This window comes from Enhydra lutris, unplaced genomic scaffold (genome assembly GCF_002288905.1).
Source record: "Enhydra lutris kenyoni isolate GAN:26980312 unplaced genomic scaffold, ASM228890v2 scaffoldscaffold2, whole genome shotgun sequence".
Lineage (NCBI taxonomy): Eukaryota > Metazoa > Chordata > Mammalia > Carnivora > Mustelidae > Enhydra > Enhydra lutris.
This window is the reverse complement of record NW_019154086.1, coordinates 58,926,392-58,950,891: the sequence shown is the minus strand read 5'-3', so window position 1 is coordinate 58,950,891 and position 24,500 is coordinate 58,926,392. Positions and strand designations below refer to the sequence as shown.

Below are 24,500 nucleotides of genomic sequence, written 5' to 3'. Positions count from 1 at the left end.
AAGTGACTAGTTCAAAGTTAAAAGAAAAATGCAGCATGGGCCTGAGATGGCATCAGTTAATGCCCGGAGGAAGCCAGAACGGTCCCCAGAACTGGCAGGGGCCCCGGACTCTAGTGCCAGACCTGCCGACTTCTAGCTGTGTGTTCTTATGTGTATTATCGAATCTCTCTGGGCCTCAGTGTTCTTACCTAAAAAATGAGAAAAAGCAATATCTGTTCAGCATATTCTTTCATTTATTCAGTAAACATTCACTGAAAACCTACTACCATCCAGGAAACCTACTAGGACCTGGACATATCGCATGAAAAAAAAAACAGGTGTGGTCCCTACTCTTCTAGATTCTAGGTGTAAGCAGCTAATGCGATGGCATTAACAAAGGAACACAAAGGAACGTTTGGTGATCCTTGAATCCTAAAGAAAAGACAGCTGTGCAGGAGTTCAGTGAGTAAAAGGGGCAAAAAGACAAGAGTCCGAGAGTTAGGCCCCAGGCACTCTATCACTAAGTCCTACAAGCCACAGGAAGGAGTAGGGTTTAATATTATTTATGTGTTCTCAGAAGACAGTGGGAGATTTTATGCAGATGTGATCAGATTTCTGTTTTAAAACACTGCTTTGGCATAAATAATAGATGGGGCTCCTTTCCTTTCTTCTCATGAAAAGCCATAAGACAGGATCTGTGGGACAGAAAGGCTGCCCAAGGAGACAGAGCCCGCGTCAGAAGCCAGGGGTGGCTAAGGAGGCAGTCAGTGGCAGCTGGGGCTGGCAGGATGAGGAGGACGGTGCCAGGGGATGACAGGCTGGTAAAGGTCGCCCCTGCAAGGAAGTATGTAGGGGGGACCACAGCCACGCAAGGGAAGGAGAGTGGCGACAAACAGAGGGGGTTGAGCCATTAAGTTAGCAAATATAGTGGAATGGGAACCATACACACAGACATGCGTGTGTAAGTACCCTCACAAGCAGGTGTAGGAACAGGCAGGGCAGTGCAAAGGCCCTGGACTGAACCCAACCACCTCACCATGAGGCTGTTATTTAATTGTGCCCAAAGATTTTCCTTGTAAATTATAGAGCGGCTCCCTGCCACTCATTTTTGTCATAAAATGGCTTTGTGAAAGTAAGGTTTGAAATTCAAATTCTTCCTCTACCCTGGGACAGCAGTTATCAAAAGCGATTTTTAAAAATGTTTTCTTCCTGTAAAAAAAAAAAAAAAAAAAAAAATTCCCCAGTAGAAAATATGCAGAGGTAGGGGAGCCATAGGCAAGAGTAGAAACAATAATTGTATTAAGTGAATGAGGAAGTGCTTACTACATTGACTAGTTATAAGGAGTATAGGAAATTATGAAGGGGAAAGTACTTTCAAATCTGTAGAATATAATACAATATAAAGCATTATTAGAATTTGCTGGGTGAGTTTCTCTACCGGGAGTAGAAAGGAATTTGAAACTATTAAATATTATTAATATTATTAATTATTAAATACTGTCTTCCTGAAATTGACCAAACAATAGAAGCTTCCCTGGTACATATTTATATATAGTTTTAATTTCTTAATAACAAAACTGATCTCTTTCTTTTTCAAGCAGTCTAACAATGTTAGAGCTCTTTGATGTCTGAGAAATTTTTTTACACCTATATGCTCAGACATGAATTTTACCATTTACTTAAAAATTAGAGACTCTGATATACTGCTCAATCACGTTACTTACAAAATGAGAGGAGTTGTCATTTCTCAAGGTTTGGCATTTCCAAATGCTTCCAAAATAGGATTCACTTGCTTGATTTGATCTTCTAAAGTCCCCTGAGGTACAAGTAAGAGAAATACAGCAGATAAAGTTTTCAGTAAAATTCTGTAATGTGGTAAGCCCTCCATCCCTAGATGGACCCCATCCCTAGATCTGACCCCATTCTTGCTTTGGATAAATAGTAGCCAAAAGCTGTTTTCAAATTTTGTTTATACAATGTTACTTCGGAATCAGAACTCAGAAAAATAGATGACTGAAAAACTGTCTTAACATACAATGCCCCTGTGAATATATGTGGGAGCTCATTTACTTGCAATGCTTCTCTTTTGGTTGGAATTGGCCTAAGTGGGGAAAGGAACTAAATATCTACCATCAATCAATCAATCAATCAATCAATCCCATAGCCTATTTCCAGAAAGACTTTATGCCTTATATTTTCCCCATTGTTTATCTCCCTCTCATCCCATCTAATTCTTACACCTGGAAATTTATCCTAAGATAATACAGCAGATTCTTGGCATTATTAAATTATATTTTTCCTTGTTATGATTCCTAAGTAATCCAAAGGTCCGTGCCAAGCAGGGAGTCAGTAATAGTATTCATTTTGAATTTGAATAGTGTGTGCTCAGCAGGTCACCTCCACAGAGTAAGTCTGAATGAGCACTCAGCATCCCCATTGCAATGTGGCTATGTTGTTTTCCACTCAACTCAACGTCAAAGATGCATTTCATGGAAGGGATTACTTAGTATATAGTATTCAAGAATTTATAAACTTAGGGGCATTCGTGTGGCTCAGTTGGTTAAGTGTCCCACTCTTGATTTTAGTTCAGGTGGTAAGATTGAGCCCTGCTTCCTCTCTCTCCCTCTCCTTCTCATGTGCACACACACTCTCTTGCTCTCAAAAAAAAAAAGTATATATATAAAACTACAAATATTACATCCCTTCTACATCATATGGGTCTACTATAAATAGGGAAAAGGGCTAAAGGAGCAAAGTTTCTCATGTATTGTATTATGTATTGTGTCATGTATTATCATAAAGCTCAATGGCTAGCACAAACACACACTGAACAACCTAAAATGCACACAGAAATGAAGTAATATCTAGTGAATAATAGAGTTCAATGATACCTAAAGGAATCAATCAAATTCAGGAATGTGGTGGTTGGGAAACTTTTCGTGGTTTGAAAATTGGACCAGGTTGCTATTTTGATACACTTCTTGGCAAAAACAGCAGGGAGCATCCAGGATTGAATTTAAAAAAAGCAAAATAACAATGCCAGACATAGAAAGATAAGAGGCTCTAACAGCTCAATAACTCATTGATTTTGAGTCTCACTCAGCATTATCTAATTTTATTTTTGCATACCAATTCTCATGGTCTAGTTACTTTCAAATTGTTATAAAACCCATCAACCTGTTAATGGAGCTAAACAAAGTAAGCTAAATTAAAAATCACCAAAGATAAAAGTAATTAAATAGAGAGGGAAGATAAGTAGAACCTGGAATGTGATTAACGTTGAGGTAATGTGCATCAGGCGTTTGGGATTTGATCCAGGAGTTAGTGGTAAAGGAAGGAGACTTCTACTGGTACTTATCTGTGGAAGTCTGACATCTCACAGTAGCTAAAGGGATTCAGAAATATCAAAACTGGCCATTCAAGGCACTGATGACTCTAGCCTTTAGGGAAGATGGCTTGGATCTGAAGTGTAATTCTCAGAGGGTACAATCAACAAAGGTCAGCCTAAATAGCCCTTGAAGCAAATCTGAAACAAATTAGGTGATTTCATGTTTGGGGATTATTGGTTTGAAGCACTTGGTGATCCTCTCAAGAGGCAAAGATGGGGGAAAAAACCCCTTTTTTATAATTTTCTAATTGCTCCATGGCTCTTGTCTCCTCTTTTCTCCCCCAGAAGTGGTCAAGGCAGAGCCTCCATGATCAGGATAAGACTACCTCACCTTTCCTGCCAAGATATATGAGCACTTACCAGCTTTTCCCTAGATTCACCCATGGTTGCTATGGTGGCAAAATACTGGATAATTTAATATGTTTGGTGTTCACAGTCTTTCTAGCACCAGATTCTCCTCTGCGATGAGAAATTCAATGATACAGTTAACTGGTTTGGATGATAAATACAGTGAAAAGTTAAATCATTTTAACCATATAGGCTAAGACAAGAAGGAAAAATTTTATGGAAAAACGGAACTGGAGAGGAAACTCAATTAAAGAGATGTAGATATTTAATCAATTGGGAGAAGGGGAAGGACTATCTCAGGCTGGAGAAACAGCATGAACAAACATCAAAACTCAGTACAGAAAGATTAAAGATTTTATAAAAACTGGAAGCCTGTTCTTGATGGTCTGGTTAACAAAAAACCGAGGAGCTTCTCTGTTAATTAAAGACAGGTCTCCTCTTTACCAGTTGTTGCAGGGATTTTCACATATTAAGGCTACCACATGGCTAGGTCCAACCTTCTCCCTGAGAAGAGGGCTTACCAATCATCTACCAGGCAGCTGGGTTTTAGAGTTCCCTTTTACCTTTGATAACCAGTTAACTTTGTGATGTAGGAAGAACACAGTGGTGCTAGCCTTATCACCCAAAGCATCATAGGATCAAGGCCTGCCTTTATCTCCATGAAACTCCAGGAAATAGTCAATCCTCTCTGCAAGGCCTAAACACTTAACTATCTTTCTAGCTCTGAGATTCTGAGACTATTTTTCTTCTTGAGATGATTAAAGCCAATGGAGAGCCCAACACATGAGGTGACAACACCAGTGCTTAGGAAGACCAAGAACTTTAGCATTTCATTGCCTTTTGAATCTTAGCCTCCCCACCCTTCCCCAGCCACCATGCTTATAGTTCATCTGGTCAACCAGTGCTCTTCTCATCAAAAGTAGATACAATACAATATCACTGGTCTTTACCCTCCTTTTCCGCTCCAGGTGTCACCATCTTTTAGTTCCTACTACTTAAGGTACGTTGGTCTGCCCCAATCTGGCAGGAGGTTATTTGTTCCATGGTCATACCCATTGAACTTTCTGGCTCTCTGCCCAAATAGCCAGTCCACAGACCTTTGAAAATGATTATTATTTTGACAGGGAGTTCTCCATCAAGAAGGTGACTAAGATCACTTTGTGCACTATGACTTCTAAAAGATCTACTAAGATGGTGGGGGCAACCTAACTAGTACCATATCTGGAGTAATCACTGACTAAATTGTTATGACAATTTCCTGAGTATCTTATTCTTGCCTAGAATGTATTCTGTATCTAAAGAGCAAACAATTCAAAGATAGTGAATTTATGTTTTATTCTCAGTGAAATGTAGATATCTGTTTCCATTGAAACTCTCACTGCTAGCCAGAAAGAGGTGGCAAGGCAAACACTTACGTCAAAAGTACAGACTGATTCTCCTGATCTATAAAAGAAAAGAAAATGTCAGAACATTCTTCTGCCAGAGCTTCTACGTATTGGCAAACTTATTCAAAATTTCCTTGGTTGCGGTTTGAAGTCAGACACAAGGAAAAGGATTTGCTCTCAGTCGGATAAAAAAATACCATTTAAAGAGTACAGAGTAAAAAGAGATTTTTTTTTCCCTTGCCCCTATGTATGTCACTCATAAGAACATATAAATCTCGGGCCTATTTTCCTTGCTCCAAATACAAATGATAACTGACTAATGGTTGACATTTTTGCCATTTTAAGCCTTTTAAGAAGCATGGTGTTACAATAGCTACAGAGAAACTTCTTTGTGCCAGAAACTCTAGCAGGCGCTTGATGTAATAAAAGCTGCCATCTACAGGGGGCTTACTCTGGGCCGGCCACTGGGTTGAGCACTTTCAATGCATTATCTCACTTAATTTGACGTGTGAGCTAATCATCTCCAGAACCCTAGGAGGCAGGCTCTATTTTGCCCATGTTTTATCCCAAAGAAATGGAGGCTTCAAGTGATTAGGTAACTGTAAAGGCCATGCTCTGCTCACAATGCTTTCCTGCCTCTTAGTGACACGGAGAAGAAAGTAGATCAGATATTTTTACCTTTCATTTTGTAGGGCAGCCACTTACTGTGAAGCATATCCTGAAAGGCATTATCGGCCACAGCGAAGATGTGAGGGGGAGCTTCTGATCGCCTCTTCTCTTTGTAGGCAGCCACGACTTCTTTCTGATACACTGGGAGCCACTTGTAAGGGTTTGTGCTCCCACAGAAGAGACCTGAATATGTCTGAGGAAAAATCAGAGGAGATTTCAGAAAACAGGTTAGAAATAGTTCCAGGTCTGTCAGCTCTCTCACTGCCAGATAACATTTGCTGAAATATTTACCATAAAGGAACTAAAAAGAGGAGAGCTTTCAGATTCTCACAGAGAGGGGACTATAACGGGAAGAGACAGAACCAGGTTAGAGGAGCCGTGGGACCCGGGGTTACCTCTCTCCAGGGAGACCTGCTAACTACTAACATGTCTGACACACACACCTTTTGAAGACAGGAAGGATGCCAACAGCAGGCTGAACAGTTATCGGGCATTTGAGGCCAGAAGGTGGCTTGTGTTTCAGCAAGATTAGGAACCTGATTTTTAAGGCAATGAGAGGGAATGGCTCATTTGGATCATTCAGTCACTGTAATGGTTGAATTGTGGCTCCCCCAAAAAGACACATTCAGGTCCTAATCCCTGAAACCTGTGAATGCAAACTTTTTTGGAAAAAGGATCTTTGCAAGTATAATTAAGTTAAGGATCTCAAGATGATATGTGGGTGGGCCTTAAATCCAATGGCTGGCGTCTTTATAAGACACACAGAGTGGAGAAAATATGGACACACAGAAGGAAAAGGGATGTGAAGGCAGAGGCAGAGACTGGAGTGGTACAACCACAAGGAATGCCAGCAGCCACTAGAAGCTGTGAGGGGTAAGATTCTCCACTACGGACTCCAGAAGGAGTATGACCCCGCTGATTTGATTTGATTTTAGATTTCTGGCTTCTAGAACTGTGATTGAATAAACTTCTCTTGTTAAGCCAACTGGTTTGTGGTAATTTTGTTACAGCATCCAAGGGAAACTAATATAGTCATATAAATCAGAGTGCCAAGGGGCAAGTTGGCTACATGTCGTGGCTTCGATAGCAATGCAGCCCAAATGCTACCTTTTTGGCCCAATCTACTCAGGGCTGCTGCTGAATAGGATCTGAGTAAATCAAAGAATCTAAGCAAACATCACAAGTGTAATGGTGATGAAAACAGTAACTCCTTCTACAGAGCACGAACAGGGTGACAGGCACTGCACTGAGTTCTTTACATTCTCTGATTTCATCCTCCAAGCTGCCTTGGAGAGCCAAGCAGTCTTATCTCACTTTACAGATAAGGTGACTACAGAAACTTAACAACTAATCAGGGACAAAACTAGCATTTGGACACCGATCTATCAGCCTCCAAACCTCATGACTTTACTTGAGCTTGACAACTTAGGGGCGGACTATGGATGTTGACAAAATAAAATTGGGGGGAGGGGCGCCTGGGTGGTTCAGTGAGTTAAAGCCTCTGCCTTTGGCTCCGGTCATGCATGATCCCAGGGTTCTGGGATCGAGCCCCGCTTCGGGCTCTCTGCTCAGCAGGGAGTTTCTGCCTGCCTCTCCGCCTCCTTGTGATCTCTGTCTGTCAAATAAATAAAAACAAAACAAAAACAAAAACAAAAAGAAAAATAATAAATAAAATTGGAGGAAATGTTAAGGCAAGGTCCCTTCTTGGTGGGCATTCCTCAAGGACTATCCCCACGTGAGTCTGCTTAGATTCCAAGCAAGCTATCATCTGAGAGAGGGCTGAGACATTGCCAGTGTGAGTGCCAGCGTGCTCCCTCAGCAGTAAAGCACATGCACATACACAGATCATCCAATGGTCATAGCGCCGCTTCAGGGTGGGCAGCACGGATGCCTCACTGAGATGAGTCAGCATTGCTAGGTCTTCAATCATTTCAAACTTTGGGGGATTCATCTGCTGGATTTTATCCTCCTTGACACTCAGACTCTGCAGAGAGGAGAAAAATAGCATATGTGTTCCCTGATTTTATGTTCCTTCATTTTGTCATGCATTGGAAAGAATCTTCAAAGAGTCAAGAAAAGGAGGCCTCATGAGAGGATGGGGCCAGAAGTTTAACCAATCCTACTGAAACAGACAGGTGTTTCTCCTGCCCATGATCGCACGTTGCCTGAAGATGAAATTTTAAAATGTTTTTCTTGAATCAAAATGTTCTGCCTTGCAGAGCTCTAGTCCTGAGGCTCCTCACTGACTCTGGTTGCCTCTGAGGGCACACACACCATCTGGCATACAGTTTGGCATCTCTCTTGACGCTTAGAAGGTTAAGAAGAAGGAATATGGAGTGAAGGATCAAGGAGGCAGATAAATCCTTCCAGACTTTGTTCAAGACCTATCCTCTTCTTCAATCCTTCTCCAACTCCCTTAGCTCATTTAAAAAAAAATCTTTTACCATGTAAACAACCCGTACTGTCTTGACACAAGCTTTTGTGTATGTTTCAATAATAACAATGTCAGACTATTTCTCAGTTTGATTATAAACACCTGAAGGAGTTTTGATGGTGTTTTCTTTTATTGTTACTAAAGCATCTATTATAATGTGATGGACATGGTAGGTACTCAATAAATATTGATCTCTTGATTAATATGGATGCAATGCTACCAAATAGTTGTTTAGTTATTCTCCAAGTTTCCTCACACCATTTCCTATAGACCTTTTCCTTATTTACTAAACATTGGTATCAACTGATGGCTCCATTTAATCCCGGTTCGTGATGGCTTCTTCCAAAACTCTCACATTATCTATGTTTTGTTTTATTTATTTATTTATTCTTAAGATTTTATTTATTTATTTGACAGAGACCACAAGTAGGCAGAGAGGTGGGGGGGGGGATGGGGGGAAGCAGGCGCCCTGCCAAGCAAAGAGCCCAATGCGGGGCTCGATCCCAGGACCCTGGGATCATGACCTGAGCCAAAGGCAGAGGTTTTAACCCACTGAGCCACCCAGGTGCCCCTTATTTATTTATTTTGAGAGAGAGTGAGTGCAGGCAGAGGGAGAGGGAGAATCCTAAGCAGGCTCACAGCACAGAACTTGTGGCGGGGCTCAAGCTCACAACCCTGAGATCGTGACCTGAGCTGAAATGGAGAGTCAGATGCTTAACCAACTGAGCCACCCAGGTGCCCCCACATTCTCCATATTCTTGATCAAATTCCTACGCACAATCTGCTTTGTCATTGCTCCAATGGTAGTCCGTTTTCTTTTGAGTCCCTTTAATTTCCACATGTCAAGGACTCATTTTATATAGAACTTAATCGGGTCTCTTATGTCTTTAAATACCTCCCCTTAGCTCTGATTCTGTTTTTCTCTCTTCTTTCATTGCCTACTTTCTTCCATAAGTTTTACTCTACACCCACTGGCTTCATTGTCTCTGTTAACATTTCAAAGACTGTTCTGGTGGTGATTGAAAGTGTTGTTACTTCTAAGGTCAGGAGGAGGAAGCCTGGAGCTGGGGAGTTACAGGATGAGGCGAGGAGAGTGGGACCATCATTACATAGTGTAAGGACAAACAGAACAAAGCAAACCCCTTTAGATTCTTCTTTCTGCATCATTATATTATGGCTTTCATGCTTTTCTTCTATGATTTCTTTTGGAAACCATAAGTCTAGCCATAAGATATTTACAAATCACCTTAAATACTGCTGAAAAGGCAGCAGTTTTGGAACATGGGCTTAGACAAGAAAGCCTCTCATTTGGAGACCTGATAAAATAGGGTTGGATTCCATTAAGAAAGTGAAAAGATGGGACACCTGGGTGACTCAGTCAATGAGGCATCGATCTTCAACTCAAGTCATGATCTCAGGGTCCTGGGATTGAGCCCCACATGTCAGGCTCCCTGCCCTGCTTCTCCCTCTCCCTCTCCTCTTGACCCTGGCTCCTGCTCACTCTCTAGCATGGCATTCTCCCTCTCTCTCTTTCAAATAAATAAAATCTTTAAAAAAAAAAAAAGTGAAAAGACACAGAGAAAATCTTCGCAAATCATATATCTGATAAGGGACTTATATCCAGAATATATAAAGACCTTTTAAAATACAACAAATAAACCAATAAGCCAATTAAAAAATGCGTAAAGGGTTTGATTAGACATTTCTCTGAAGATACACAAATGGTCAGTAAGCATGTGAAAAGATGCACGATATCATTCATTAGGGAAATACAAATAAAAATCACATTAAAAAGCACTTTAGGGGCACCTGGGTGGCTCAGTGGGTTAAAGCCTCTGCCTTCGGCTCGGGTCATAATCCCAGGGTCCTGGGATCAAGCTCCACATCAGGCTCTCTGCTCTGCAGGAAGACTGTTTCCTTCCTCTCTCTCTCTGCCTGCCTCTCTGCCTACTTGTGATCTCTGTATGTCAAATAAATAAATACAATCTTTTAAAAAAATAAAATAAAATACCACTTTACGGGGCACCTGGGTGGCTCAGTCATTAAGCATCTGCCTTCGGCTCAGGTCATGATCCCAGGGTCCTGGGATTGAGCCCCACATCAGGCTCCCTGATTTATTTATAAATTTATTTATATATTTAAATTTAAATATAAATTTATTTATAAATTTAAAAATTATTTATAAATTTATTTATTTATAAATAAATAAAATCTTAAGAAATATATTAAAAATAAATAAATAAAATGCAACTTTAAACCCATTTGAACGGTTATAATCTAAAAGACAGTAATATGCATTGGTGAGGAGATAGAGAAATTATAACCCTTTTATATTGTTGGCAGGAATGTAAAGTGATGCAGCCATTTTGGAAGACATTTTGGCAGTTCCTTGTAATGCCAGACACAGAAGTTACTGAAAGACCCAACAATTCTACTAGGAACATACCCCAGAGAAGTTAATATGCCTACCCAGAAACTTACACATGCGTCTTCATGGAGCATTACTCCTAATAGCCAAAACCTGCAAACAATCCGTATGTCTCCCAACAAATGTGGTTTATCCAACACTATGGCATATTATTCAGCTATACAAAGCAGTAAAGTACTGATACATGCTACAACATGAATGAGCCCCAAAACATTATACTAAGTGAAAGAAGCCAGACACAAAAGGCCATATGTTGTATGATCCCATTTATCTGAAATGCCAGAATAGGCAAATCTAGAGAGAAATAACCTAGGTCAGAGGGGAGAGAAGGGGTGACTGCTAATGGGTACAAGATTTCTTTTTGGGATCATGAAAATATTCTAAAAATTAAATGGCAGTGATGATTGTATAATTCTCTAAATATACTAAAAACTATAAAGGCCACTTTTTGGCAAACAGGCTTGAGCGATAGACTGTAGAAAGGGCCCACAGCAACCCCCTGAATGGATACATACCGGCCCGTCAGAGGACCCTCCTCACGATATCCAGAGGCCCTCACTGACCCATGGGCTACTTCTCCTCACCTTCCCTCTTTAAAAACAGCCCCTACCCCCTGCCTCTGCAGACAGCCTTGCTTCTGTCTTGCCTACTGCTCCCTTGCTTTATAGTCAGTAAAGTCCTACCTTCTTTGCTCTGCCTCAGATGAATTCTTGTCACCACCCACACCACCTGCTTCCACCTGATCGTTGCCCCACATTTGGGGTCCCCCAGCCAATCAGACAGACACCACATTTAAACACCACAAAAACTATGGAATTGCACACTTTAAAGAGGTGAACTATATGGTGTAAATTATAGCTCAATAATGTTGTTTTAAAAAGTTGGCATAAACAATGATGGAAAAGAGACATTGACATCTGCTTTCTCTCTTTTCATAAGAGATGGTCCCAAGGCTAACTTTAGGGCCCACCTGTGTCCTTATTTAGGACATTCTGAATTTTTCTTGCCTACCTAGATAAGTTCCTGCTGATAAGGCCCAAGTTCTTCTCTTAATTCTATTAGTTACATAAAATCTACCTAATTGGGGATTTTTTTTTCATATCCAGATACTGTCAAAGAAGCATAGTAAGACACTGTAAGTGGTAATTCGTAAGTGGCCTCCAGAGCTTTACAACGCAAATGACAATGCTTTAGATTATAAATTGTCCAAATATGAAGATACGGGTGTGAAAAAATCAAAGCTTCTTGGTAATGATTCTATGTGTTTGCTTTGGCGCTGAGGTGCAACCGGAGGGGGATCAGAGACTTGAATATGGGCAGGGAATCATCTATAAAATCTACCGGGAACTGTTCATCTGAGTTAGGCCAGAAATAGGGCCCAGCCCAGCATCACAGGGCTGACAGGCAATCTGAGGTCAGTGACTTAGGGGAGGGTCCCGTGGGTGGACTGTCTGCCTGGTGTTACCCTGCTGCCCCAGGTGCCCGGGTGACAGGAAGAAGGGGTGGCAGGCCATTCCAGCCTTACTTCACATGCCCTCCACGACCCCTTTCAGAGCTTGCACTCCACGCCTGCCCTAAACCTCTTTCGAAGGTCGTAAGTGACTTCCTCATTCTGAAATGCTGTGGCCTTTTCCAAGACCTTCATCTTTTTCTCTAACATTTGGCATTGCTGACCATCCCCCATCCCTTGGCTTCTCTGGAACTGAGCTATTCTTAGTCAAATTATCCCTCTTTCTTTTCTTTCCTTTTCTTTCTTTTTTTTTTTTTTTAAGATTTATTTATCTGAGCAAGAGAGAACATGAGCAGGGGGAGGACAAGGGAGGGGGAGAGAGAATCTCAAGCAGACTTACAGCTGAGTACAGAGCTCTGGGGCTTGATCCCACAACCCTGAGATGGTGACTTGAGCCGGAATCAAGAACTGGATGCTTAACTGACAGAGCCACCTGCATGGCTCCAGGTGCCCCAAATTATCCCTCTTTCTTAATCCAAACACAACTTGCTTCAGAGTCCTTTAGGTCACTATTCACTGTAAGGAACACCTTTTAAAAAACAACAAAACTTGAAATGGCGGTGGAAGAAGCAAAAACTGTGACTTCTAGAGTCAATGATCTTTACCACGGATAATTTGTTACTCTGATTTAGTCAGTGTTGTTTAATCTTCGATAGGAAGTGGAGGGGCTTCTGAAAGATGCGTGACGTTTCCAAAACTGTATCTATCATTGTATCTTCTACCCAAGGTTTTTAATTAAGCTATCAGAGAAAGGACATATTTAATCATTTGATTAAATAGAGAATGTAGTTATCCCAGAGAGGAAACAAAGATTCCTATACCTTTCCATCTGTTGTCTCGACAATTACTTTGCCATCGTTTCCACTCCCTTTAACCTCAGCCTCAACGTACCCGTGCTTGCTATCACGAATCCAGCATTTCTTCTTCTCTACGGAGCAAAAGAGGATTATAACCATAGTACCTGTATAAAATATACATTTGACCCTTTCATACTGGTGGAGATGATCTTTCTGCTAATTCTGCCTGGTGACTTGGAGTCACCAATATAGGAAATGGCAGCGTTAGATAACATCACAAAAGCTCATTGCAAAGATGACACACTGACTCTGTGGGAAGGAGAAACACTGACTCTGTGGGAACGAGGCAAGGAACATAGAGACCATTTTGCTATAAGAAAGGTACTGGCCCACACCTTATACGCCACTCTTCCCACCTCCAGCCCTTACCTCCCTCTCATAAGCCCAGGTCCTGGGTGGTTGTCCTGGTGCCTCAACCACCCCGCTCCAACAAGCCTCCCTACTCCCTGCCCAGCTCCCCTCCAGAATACTTCACTCAGAAAGGTCCAGTTACAACTAAGTGAAAATTGGTTTAGTGGTCAAGTCTGTCTTTCAGGGTTTCTTTGGAACTTAGTTGTGTGTGTGTGTGTGTGGTTTTTTTTTTTTTTTTTAGATTTAACTTACTTATTTGACAGAGGTCACAAGTAGGCAGAGAGGCAGGCAGAGATAGAGGGGGAAGCAGGCTCCCTGCTGAGCAAATAACCCGATTCGGGGCTCGATCCCAGGACCTTGAGATCATGACCTGAGCCGAAGGCAGAGGCTTAACCCACTGAGCCACCCAGGCACCCCTAGACCTTAGTTTTAATTTTGGAATAAAAGCCTGCTATGAGAAACACATGGTAGAATGGGGGCAGGGCAGGGGAGAGAGGAGAGAGAATATGGGTTATTTCTGCCATACAGCATAACTGCTCTGTATTTTTCCCCGGGCTTAGCATTTTTCTGTCCTCAGCCTCTTCACTTTGTTTGCCCCTAAGCAAAACAGCCCTTCACAACGTGATTAGCCAAGAAACTTTGGGTAAAACGAAATTTTTTAACAGCTGAGACAGCTTCTCTGGGCCTCATTTAGATGCTTCTTGGGTTCTCTCCCACCTGAGACAGAGAGCCAGGAAAGATGAATAAAAAACCTACTTTTAGGGACACCTGGGTGGCTCAGTTGGTTAAGCATCAGGCACTTGATTTCTGCTCAGGTCATGACCTCAGAGTCATGAGATCTTAGATCAAGCTCCCTGTCATATTCCCACTGGGTGTGGCACCTGCTCAAGATTCTCTCTCTCCCTCTACCTCTGCCCCTCCCTGCCCCCTCTCTCCCTCACTTGAAAAGAAAAGGAAAGAAAAAAGAAAATAAACCTATTTTTAAGGGAAAGTGAGTCTTATCAGAACTTTATGGAAGTTCCAAGTCATAGCTCAACAAGTAGATAAAGGGCAGAAGAGAGGGGAGGGGAGGGGAGGGGAGGGGAGAGGAGAGGAGAGGAGAGGAGAGGAGAGGAGAGGAGAGGAGAGGAGAGGAGAGGAGAGGAGAGGATTTGGCTAGGAGAGGGACAGTCTGAACCAATGCCTAGGAATGAACCGATGAAACGTCTATGCGACGATAGCATGGGTGGGTAATGCCAATTCCATCACCACCACCACCCCAACACAAGAATCACAAAAGTTAGGAGGCCTCATTGGTGCTGGACAGGCTGCCCCTACCAGACGCTCTCCCCAGAGGTAGGCAATAGCAGTTGGAGACACTGTAACGAAGTTGGGCAACATTCGCCCTTCCTTCCACCATGCTTGTCTCTGCAAAGAATTTTGTTGCACACTACCTTCTTGCTGTCCTAGTCTTTGCTGTTCCCCTAATTACAACCAATCCACTGCCAAAACTGCCAGGAGAGATTTTTGTATTCCTGTCAAACTGATTTTTGCATTTGTTTCTACTTGTCGTTTGCATTTTAAATACTGGTTTTGCATTATATTTATTATTTTGATCTCTTTTTACAAAAAAACAGATTTTGCTTTGTGTTATGTCTATGAAAAGAGGCTTGGTTTTGAAAAGTACCTATTTTGCATACATTTTGTGTGTTTAAGGTAAATAAATGCACTGTATTTTAAATCAAATGTTATCACTTGAAAGAAACATGGATATTAGCTGGCAAGATTTCCACTTTTCTTTTTTTTTTTTTTTTAAGAATAAAACCTGAGAAAAGAGATTAAGAGAGTTATCTATAGTCACAAAGCTAATTAGTGGCAGTCATTAGAATAATGACTCTAGAAATTAGATCACCCATCTCCTAAATCAGAGCTCTTCCATTACAGCATGCTTCCTCTCCCTTATATGCTTGGATTTTTTCCTCCAATTTTTCTCTGAAGAATTAGGTTCATCCCGTGCCTCATGATTAACACCTTCTTTTATGGCCCCTGGAAGTGGTAGGGGAGAATTTTTAGAAACCCTTACCTATCTCTGAGGCCCAGTCCCTAACAGGGATGTTTTTGAAGCTAAACTAAAGGAACTCATATTTTAATTTGTACATGCCGTGCACTCATGAATAATTGCAGAGATGGAAGTGCAAACAGCAACTGGTCTGAGTTGGGCTGCTTGGATTTTAGTCCTGGCTCAGCTAGTGACAAAGTAGAAAACAACGGCTTCACCTCTTTGGGCCCCCATTTTCCCATCTGTAACCTCAGGAGGTTTGTCTACTATGATTTCATATTTTTAGATGATTAAATATCTTTTCTAATCTAAAGGCAACAACAACAACAACCAAAAGGGCAACATGTGCATATTGGAGAAAAAATGAAAAGTAGAGAAATATATAAAGAAAATTAAAAAAAAAAAAATCATCCTTGGGACACCCAGCCAGCTCAGTCGGAAGAGCATGGGACTCTTGATCTCGGGGTTGTAAATTCAAGCCCCATGTTGCGTGTAGAGATTACTAAAAAAAGTAAATAAACAAAAGTTTTTTTAAAATCACCCATAATGAACAACACAGAGATAGCCACTATCTAAAGCATTTCTTTCCAGTCTTTTTTCTATACTTTTGATCAAGATTGGAGTAATACTGCATTTCGTTTGGTGGTTATTGGAAATAGATTGCTTATGTGTCCTAACATAAAAAATCATTCACATTTAGCTTGGGAATGGGGCTTTGTGTGTATCTCTACTAGCACACTTCCTCCCTGACATTCAGCAATTCTAGTTTTCCTTCCCAGGACACGTAATAATGTTTGGTGTTTAGTTTTCACATTTATTGTTGCAATGGGCCTCCGTGGAGGAAGGTAGGCAGAGCAAGTGTCATCACCCTGTTTGACAGATGAGGACTCCAGGGCTCGGAAAGTGCAGTGATTTGCTCTGATTACAGCACTGGAGAGGAACTGGGTCAGGGAATTTGAACCCAAGATGCCTTGCCAAGTATTCTAATCATATTGCTTCCCTTTGGCCTGAGTTCAAAAAAGCAAACTGCGTTGTCTACTAGGCCAAGGGGATGAGAATCTTTTCCTTACTCTTCGTTTTTGCTGCCACTGCCTATCTATGGGGAAAACCGTTTGGGAAAAAAAATAATAATTAAAAATTATTGCTGTATTTTAAGTAATTATTTACAGTGCTGTTTCTACTAAATGCATCATCCAATTATCTCTAATGCTTTGGCCTAATTTTTATTTTCTCACTGGTATCGCTATGATCTTGTCCTTCATTATCTGCCTACCTGTGATAAGCTTTTGCATGACCAGTTCTGACCTCAGGGAGAGTTCTGTTATGTATTTGATTTGATGGATTATAATTAGCTACTCTAAAATCCAGTCATAGTAATGAAATCCAATGACTGGAAACTGGGAACGGATCCAGGACTAGACTATGATGGAAATATAATGTCCTACATAACCGGCTTGAATTGTTAATTGGTCGTATTGAGGTCTCATGTTGACTAATTCTGAGTACTAGAACAACACTAAGTCAGTATTTATGTTGCACTGTTGAATAATTTGGGGATCAAGATATGTGGGTGGCTTGAGGCCAGATCACACTGTCCATCTCCAAGTAGCTGAAATTCAGATGCCCATGCCGCCCAGCCACGTAGAGAAGGAGGGGGAAGTGTAGCCTTTATTTAGAGACTTTAATGTAGAACTCAGCCTTCCTCTTGAGGGTAAATCCTCATTAACCTTTGTCCTTGCCTTTAACTACCAGGAGACTGTTCATCAGGGTGAGCAAGTCTCCTAATGATCTCTTGCTGCGTGTTGGCTGTGCAGCCTTGCTGACCTGGAAGACAGTCAGAGGGCAAAGTTCCATCATTAGAACAGTCTGAAGAGGGCCAGAGATGACTTCTATTTCTCCTGTCTTTCCCAAGGCTTTTCCTTTCTTCTTCCTTAGAGTGGACCAACCCCACCTACAGTCAAAGCCCCAGGCCCCTGTCTGTGCTATAGAATTCACCCACACTAAGTGGTTTCAGAGCAAGGCTTTTTCTGGGCCACTCCCAGGGGTATCTATGCTGGCACCATGCTTCCTCCAAGAGAAAACAAGTAAGCAGGGCTTGGCCCAGGTCTGCCCCCAGCTGCCCTCCTCTTTCTTGCAGACTCATCCCCACCAGGCCACGTGGTTTCTCAGTTGTTTCTTCTAAGGTTCATACAGGTGAATGCATCCCAACAAGTAAGCTAGGTTCCAGGATGGAAGGCTCTTCTCAACCAATCAAAAATCTCAGCCACCACCCAGAAGTGGTAAAATGGAGGGAAGCTACCATCCACCCCAAGTCTTACCATCAAAGGCCCCGGCCTGTAGCAGAAGCAGCTCTGCCTGGCTTCTTCTGAGGAAGGCTGCAGCCTCTCCGAGCTCTGACAGATCCATCCTTCTTCGAGTGATCCACCAGAACAGGCTTAGCCCTGAAAGTGAGCCACAAGGATACACTCTGTAGAAGACAGGTGTGGGAAGGAACCATTGGATATGGGGGCATCAGACACTAATCCACGACGCTATTCACTAGACACAGACCCAAAAGGGTTAAATTTTTAACTGCCTCCACCCGTCTTCTCTCTCAACATGTCTCAAGCATATGACCAAGTTGGACTCAAGACCATCTTACTGCATCTGCTAGGCACAGAAGGCACTAACATTGCTGATGCTTTCAGGGGCCCACAAAAATAGTTTAATAATAATTTTGTTTAAAATCAGAATAAAGGAGCACCTGGGTGGCTCAGTGGGTTAAGCCTCTGCCTTCGGCTCAGGTCATGGTCTCAGAATCTTGGGATCAAGCCCCATATCAGGCTCTCTGCTCAGCAGGGAGCCTGCTTCCCCCATTCTCTCTGCCTGCCTCTCTGCCTACTTGTGATCTCTCTGTCAAATAAATGAATAAAATCTTTAAAAAAATAAAATCAGAATAAAACATGAGTATGATATTAGTGATATATAATAATGAATCCATCCTGGGTAATGTTAATTAGTCTTGATGCCAACACCATTGTAAAATCTGTTTTGTTTTGTTTTTTTTTTAAAGATTTTATTAATTTATTTGACAGAGAGAGAGAGATCACAAGTAGGCAGAGAGGCATGTAGAGAGAGAGAAGGGGAAGCAGGCTCCCTGCTGAGCAGAGAGCCCAATGTGGGGTTTGATCCCAGCACCCTGGGATCATGACTGGAGCCGAAGGCAGAGGCTTTAACCCACTGAGCCACCCAGGCGCCCCTAAAATCTGGTTTTTAATACATTTGTGAAGGAAGAAGCTAACAAATCAAGAGAGCCCGGGCCCATGAAAGTCATGCTGCAACTCTGAACCACAGTCCTGACCTTAGCAGGTGGTAGAATGGGCCAGACTGAGAAACGTCCAGTTGTGAACTCCAGGCGGCTTGATAGGAGTGGAAGAAGGGCTTGCAGGGGTCTAGGAGCATCCAGGGAGAGTGACCACTGTGGCTGGAGTGTGGTGACAAAGGGGGGTAAGACTTTCAGACTAATGTTCAGCATGAGAGAGTACAGAAGTGAAAGTGTAAGTATCCCACAGAGATGGGGGTCTGGGAGTGGACAGGACGCTGGGATCATGACCTGAGCCGAAGGCAGCCGCCCAACCAACTGAGCCACCCAGGCGTCCCTCTTCTTGCATTTCTTATCTTCCGACTGGAATCCTATTTCTTCTGCCTGAAAAAAACAAACAAACAAAAAACACCAAACAAAACAAAAACAACAACAAAAAACTTATTTATTCTTCTGCCTGAAACAAACAAACAACAAACCTTTGTTTTAATGCAGATCTTCTGGTAGCAATTGCTCTCGTTTTTTGTTTGAAAATATTTTGTATCACCTTCATTCCTAAAGTAATTCTTTACTGAATAAAGATTTACTGGATAAAGAAAAAAAAAAAAAAAAAAAAAAAACAACTACTGGCCAAGGGATGTTCTGGAAGCAGCAGGAAGCACGTGTTGGAAGTGGGAAGCAGGCTGTGTGCTGAAGGCAATGAGCAGGTATGGATGGAGGAGTTCATCAATTCAGGCGAAGCAGCTGTGGGTCTTGGAGGGGCTGACAGCCAGGCAAATCATCAGGTCTAAATTCATGGTGTCTTCCACTCTGTACCAAACACTTGACTTATTTTATCTTTGATCTTCACACTTGACATTTGACAACAAGGAGAAGAAATACAATCTGGGCTCTCGTGATCCAAAATAAGAGGTCATTCTCTCTAATTGGACAAAAAACCTTTGGCTTTTTCCTCTCTGCTCAAGGTTGCATGGCAAGAATTATGTGCCCCATTTCACAGATGAGAAGGTAGAGAAGGATGTACCAAGGTTGCTCAGCTCTGGTGCTGCTGTTGAGGACTGATCAGCACCAAGAAACTAATCACTTTCTACCTCGCATATGGGTGGCAACAAACAAACCCAATAAAGTAATGGATTTCATTGCCCTTAAGTTACTCTCTTTTTTTTTAAAGGTATTTTTTATTTCAGAAATAGAGAGTGAGCCCAAGCAGGGGGAGTGGCAGAGGGAGAAGGTGAAGCAGACTCCCCAGTGAGCAGGGAGCCTGAGGCGGGGCTCCAACCCGGGAGCCCCAGATCATGACCCAAGCTAAGAGCAGATGCTCAATTGACTGAGCCATCCAGGCACCCCTACATTTCTTTGTGGTGGTTTGGGTGTGTCCAGGGGTAACACCTCTAGGATCTAAGGAGTGTTGTTTACAGCAAAGACTAGTGGTCCAGGCTAACAAGTTAGTTCTATCTCTGCCAGAAAACAAGCACGTGACTTGTAAGAAATCACTTAACTCACCCTAGGTTCAGTTTCCTCCCCAACACAACACAAGGACTAATCCTAATCTATGGCGACATTTCCTGAAGTAGACAGAAGATAAGTATGCAAGGGAAGCAATGAGCAAAAGCCCAGAAATGGGACCGAGGGTGGTGACACGTCCCAGGAGAAAAAAACAAAACCGACCTCTCCACCGGTAAGGATTCCAATTCAGGATATGTAATGATAATAATCAACGTTGGAATAGGTAGAAGGGAGCAAGATAAAGGACAGCTTAGAAAGCTAGGCAGAGAAATTTAGGAATATACTACAGGAAACATCACAGACAGGGCGAGAACGTGAGGGAAGCAGTATTTTAGGAAAATGTCTCTGGCAGCATATTCAGGGTGGGTTGGAACAGGGAGAAGCCGTAGTCAGGGAGACAAGTTGCGAGTCTGTATTTGTGAGGAAATTGGACTGAATCTTCCCACCCTCACTCCGTGTGGCTTCCTGGTGGCTTGCGCTCAGTAGAAAGAAGAGCTCAGGAAGCATATTTTGGATGTAGACGATCTCCATAAACTGTGTGTGTGTGTGTGTGTGTGTGTGTGTGTGTGTGTGTGTGTGTTTGTGTGTGTGTGTGTGTTTGTGTGTGTGTGTACACTTCCTGAAAAGATACCTAAAGAACAGGTATCTATCTGGGAGTAGGAACAGGCTCTGAGTGGGTGAGGAGACAGTTACCTTTCACTTCCTAGCTTTTTGGTCTATTTTAATTTGTGGCATGTGTGTGCGTTTTCATAATAACAGAGTTTTTTAAAAAGTAGTTCTTATTATAACATCCAAGGATAAAAAGATCACATCAAGACAGAGCACACAGCTGTGTAAGTCTCTTTTCTAGTCTGGACCGCTTAGCATAGTTAAAGGTCTGCAAGGAATGGAGCATGTCAGAAGCCACTCTAGAGAGGAGGACACTTCATGGACCAAGAGTACAGAGGACGTGGCAACTGTTGGGAGGCAGGAAAGTGAGTCCAGGAGATGACCCCCCTCCCCCCAGCAAAGGAAGGTAGAAGCGTCCTTCCCCCTTGGCCTCCTGCATCTGTTAACTCAATGCCCCAGCTGTCCTCTGGGTCCCTTCAGTTTCAAGTTGCTCATATGGCTTCAGAACTTTGTAGAATAACATACTTATCACAGTCCAGTCATATCAACACCTTAAAATAGAGAATGAAAGAGCCCAAACTCCCACAAGAAGTAAACAAATTAACCTTACTAGCAAAATAAACAGGGTGTTTTAATCATGATAGAGAAACATAGAATTAAAGGTAGCTCTTTCAGAAGGAGAAGTTAATCTACATATGGAGAGGAAATTAAATCTGAGACTCGCATTTAGGCGCATTTTTGTCAAAAAATGCTGAGACTTATTGTGATTTTTATCTGCTAGTAAATATCTATAGGAAGCAGGAGAGAGAAGATGGGATGTTGGAGAGAAGGGGAAGAGGTCAGGCACAAGGGCTGTCTGCACATCGCTGTGAATTCTTCACACTTGGGCTCCCAGAGTTTGGTTTGTCAATTTGTACTGGTAAGACTGGGCTCTGGGAGTCACATAGCTATGCTCGTAAGTATGGTGACCATATTATCTATCACCCAAGCCTATAAGTATATTTTTTATACCAGGACATAGTAATAATTAGTAATAATAAATAACTAGATAGTAATAATAAAATATTAATTTTAATAATTAAACTTGGGCAACAGATATAATCTAAAACTGCCCCAAGCAAATAGGGACATATGGACACCCCCCCTTGTAAGAAAACAGAGGACTTAGAATGACATTTACTAACCGGCAATAACGGTATACCTTTTCAATAACTACCAACGCTGATGATTTGTATCCATTATTCCCAAGGTTCTCAGAGAATATTACTATCAGAAAGTTAGATCCAGAGAGAGGCCTTAGATTCTCATGTGTGTTGTCATTCAGTTTGCCATACACAACCAAATAATTCCTCCTATTCTGTTCTGGCATTTATTTTTTTGGAATCTGAATGCCATGTAAAACACTGTTGTCATATTTGCATTCTATGGTACAATTTCCAGTGTTCAATATATCTCAGTTACCCAGTTAACAAAGACAAGGAGTGGGGATGTCTTAAATGGAAGGGAAAGTTGAGATAAGAGCTTTTCACCTTAGTCTGGAAAGATCATGTTAGTCAAAATTTAACTTCTATTTGATGCAAAGTAAGTTAATGCCTGCCTTTCATGTGAGACACCTGCCTGGGGGACCAACTGGTTGGCTAGAGACTGAAGCATTTCCCAGGACCTGGGACTTTTCAGTGCTCAAAACAGCTTCGAACTGGGATTCTGGAAGAATCCCAGACAAGCTGGGATAAGTTGGTCACCCTACTTTATTAATTTTTTTAAAAGATTTTATTTATTTATTTGACAGAAAGAAATCACAAGTAGGCAGAGAGGCAGGCAGAGAGAGAGGGAGAAGCAGGCTCCCTGCTGAGCGGAAAGCCTGATGCGGGGCTCGATCCCAGGACCCTGAGATCATGACCTGAGCCGAAGGCAGAGGCTTAACCCACTGAACCACCCAGGTGTCTGGTCACTCTACTTTAGAACATTTAATTATTTTAAGAATACAATCTCTTATTTGGAAATTAGCTATTTTATACTGGTTATATTCTCTGTATTCCTCTCTCTCCCCAGGTATTTTATAAATAGCTTGTTGAAATGTTTAGTTATTCTCACCCAATATGTGTTCATCTGTAATTGTTCAATATGTGTTCATCTGCAATCCATCTGTAATTGTCCATGTTAGGCTTGGGGGGTACAGTGATGGGTAGAATAAACACACTCTTTACCCTCTTAGAATAATTGATTGGGACTGGGTCAGGTATAGGAGGAGGAGGTTTTCTTTTTTTTTTTTTTTTTTTTTTTAGATTTTATTTATTTATTTGACAGACGGAGACCACAAGCAGGCAGAGAGGCAGGCAGAGAGAGAGGAGGAAGCAGGCTCCCTGCCGAGTGAAGTGCCCAATGCGGGGCTCGATCCCAGGACCCCGGGATCACGACCTGAGCCAAAGGCAGAGGATTTAACCCACTGAGCTACCCAGGCGCTCCGGTTTTCTTCTATCTTACTTATGGCTACACTTCAAGCAATTTGTAGAGAAAAGTCTTTGCACCCAAGGGTGGGTGATGCTAGTCCGGTACAGAGGTCAGAATGTAGGAGCCCAGGGGGACTGTGACATCCAGGAGAAGAAGGGAGCTTATAGAGCCATGAGTCCCAGCTCACCACTCAGCTAAAACCCCTGACGGGTTATGTTATTCTGAACATGAGAGACCTTTTCCTCACACCGTTCTTCTAGAGACTCCTTCACTCCCTCATCGTCCTCTGCTTCGGGGGTTCCCGATGGAAGGGTTACCATCTTGAACCCTTGTTGTCCACCAATGTAGAACCCTAGGAGTCATCTCCCATTTCTCCTTTTCTCTCATGCACACATTCAATTGATCACCAAGTTCTGTTGATTCTGTAATTATCAAATCTTATCCCCTTTTAGCAGACAGTTTGGAGTGTCTGCTGAGCCCACACTCTGCTCTGAGAAGTGCCTGCCTTCATCTAACAGGCACGAACCGCAAGCTTCCATGTTTCTAAGGTGACACTGGCATCCTGGCCCACTGATTAGACCAAGCGTGAGCACCTGATCCAATCAGGGACAATTAGGGTGTCTTTCCTATCTGGAATACAGATATGGGACCAAGGTGACACTCTCAGTCTGTTTTTGGCTTGAATGGAGAGATAGGAACCCGGGGATTGAGGTTGGCACTGTGGTGTGGTCACGTGGTGCCATAAGCATGCTAATCAGCAGAAACATCAATAGAGAGGGAATCACAAGAATACAGAGAAGCAGCGATAAGGGAAGGAAGGAAGAGAGATTGCTTGCTTGTGTTCCAAATCGCTTTCCAGTTAGCAGTACCTCTGGAGATCTAGATTCAATTCCTGCCTTTGGTTTTCACAGACTTTCAATAACCCGCTAATAAATTCCCACTTCTCCCCTCCCCAACTTTAAATTATCTTGAATTTCTGTTTTTCCGATCAAAATATCTTTAAGACATTACGTCTGATTCTTTGTCTTCATACAGGTTTTTGCCTCCTCTCCTAAGGCAATGTGAACATTGTATATAAATGAAAGGCAGCACAGTGCTGTGCATACTAAGACTTCAATACATGTTAACTACTTTTATTACTATTCAACAACATTTGTGTGGTCTTTACACACTGTGCTCAAGATGCAGGAGGACAGCTTTGTTTTCTGAATTGCTTAGTGGATTTGAGATGTGCAAAACCATGATA

At 42.1% G+C, this 24,500-nt stretch overlaps 1 protein-coding gene across 1 annotated transcript in view; it reads right to left on the bottom strand.

Annotated features, from left to right (window-relative positions):
- LOC111146469 (myosin heavy chain 15) overlaps positions 1 to 17,793 on the bottom strand; it is a 155,582-nt gene extending 137,789 nt beyond the window's left edge. The window contains 9 exon segments of the mRNA XM_022502027.1: positions 1,704 to 1,729; positions 1,732 to 1,795; positions 3,728 to 3,784; positions 3,787 to 3,826; positions 5,131 to 5,158; positions 5,806 to 5,962; positions 7,610 to 7,753; positions 12,963 to 13,069; positions 17,706 to 17,793. Coding sequence (XP_022357735.1) covers positions 1,704 to 1,729; positions 1,732 to 1,795; positions 3,728 to 3,784; positions 3,787 to 3,826; positions 5,131 to 5,158; positions 5,806 to 5,962; positions 7,610 to 7,753; positions 12,963 to 13,069; positions 17,706 to 17,793 — 711 coding nt within the window.
- Positions 17,794 to 24,500: the final 6,707 nt, after the last annotated feature.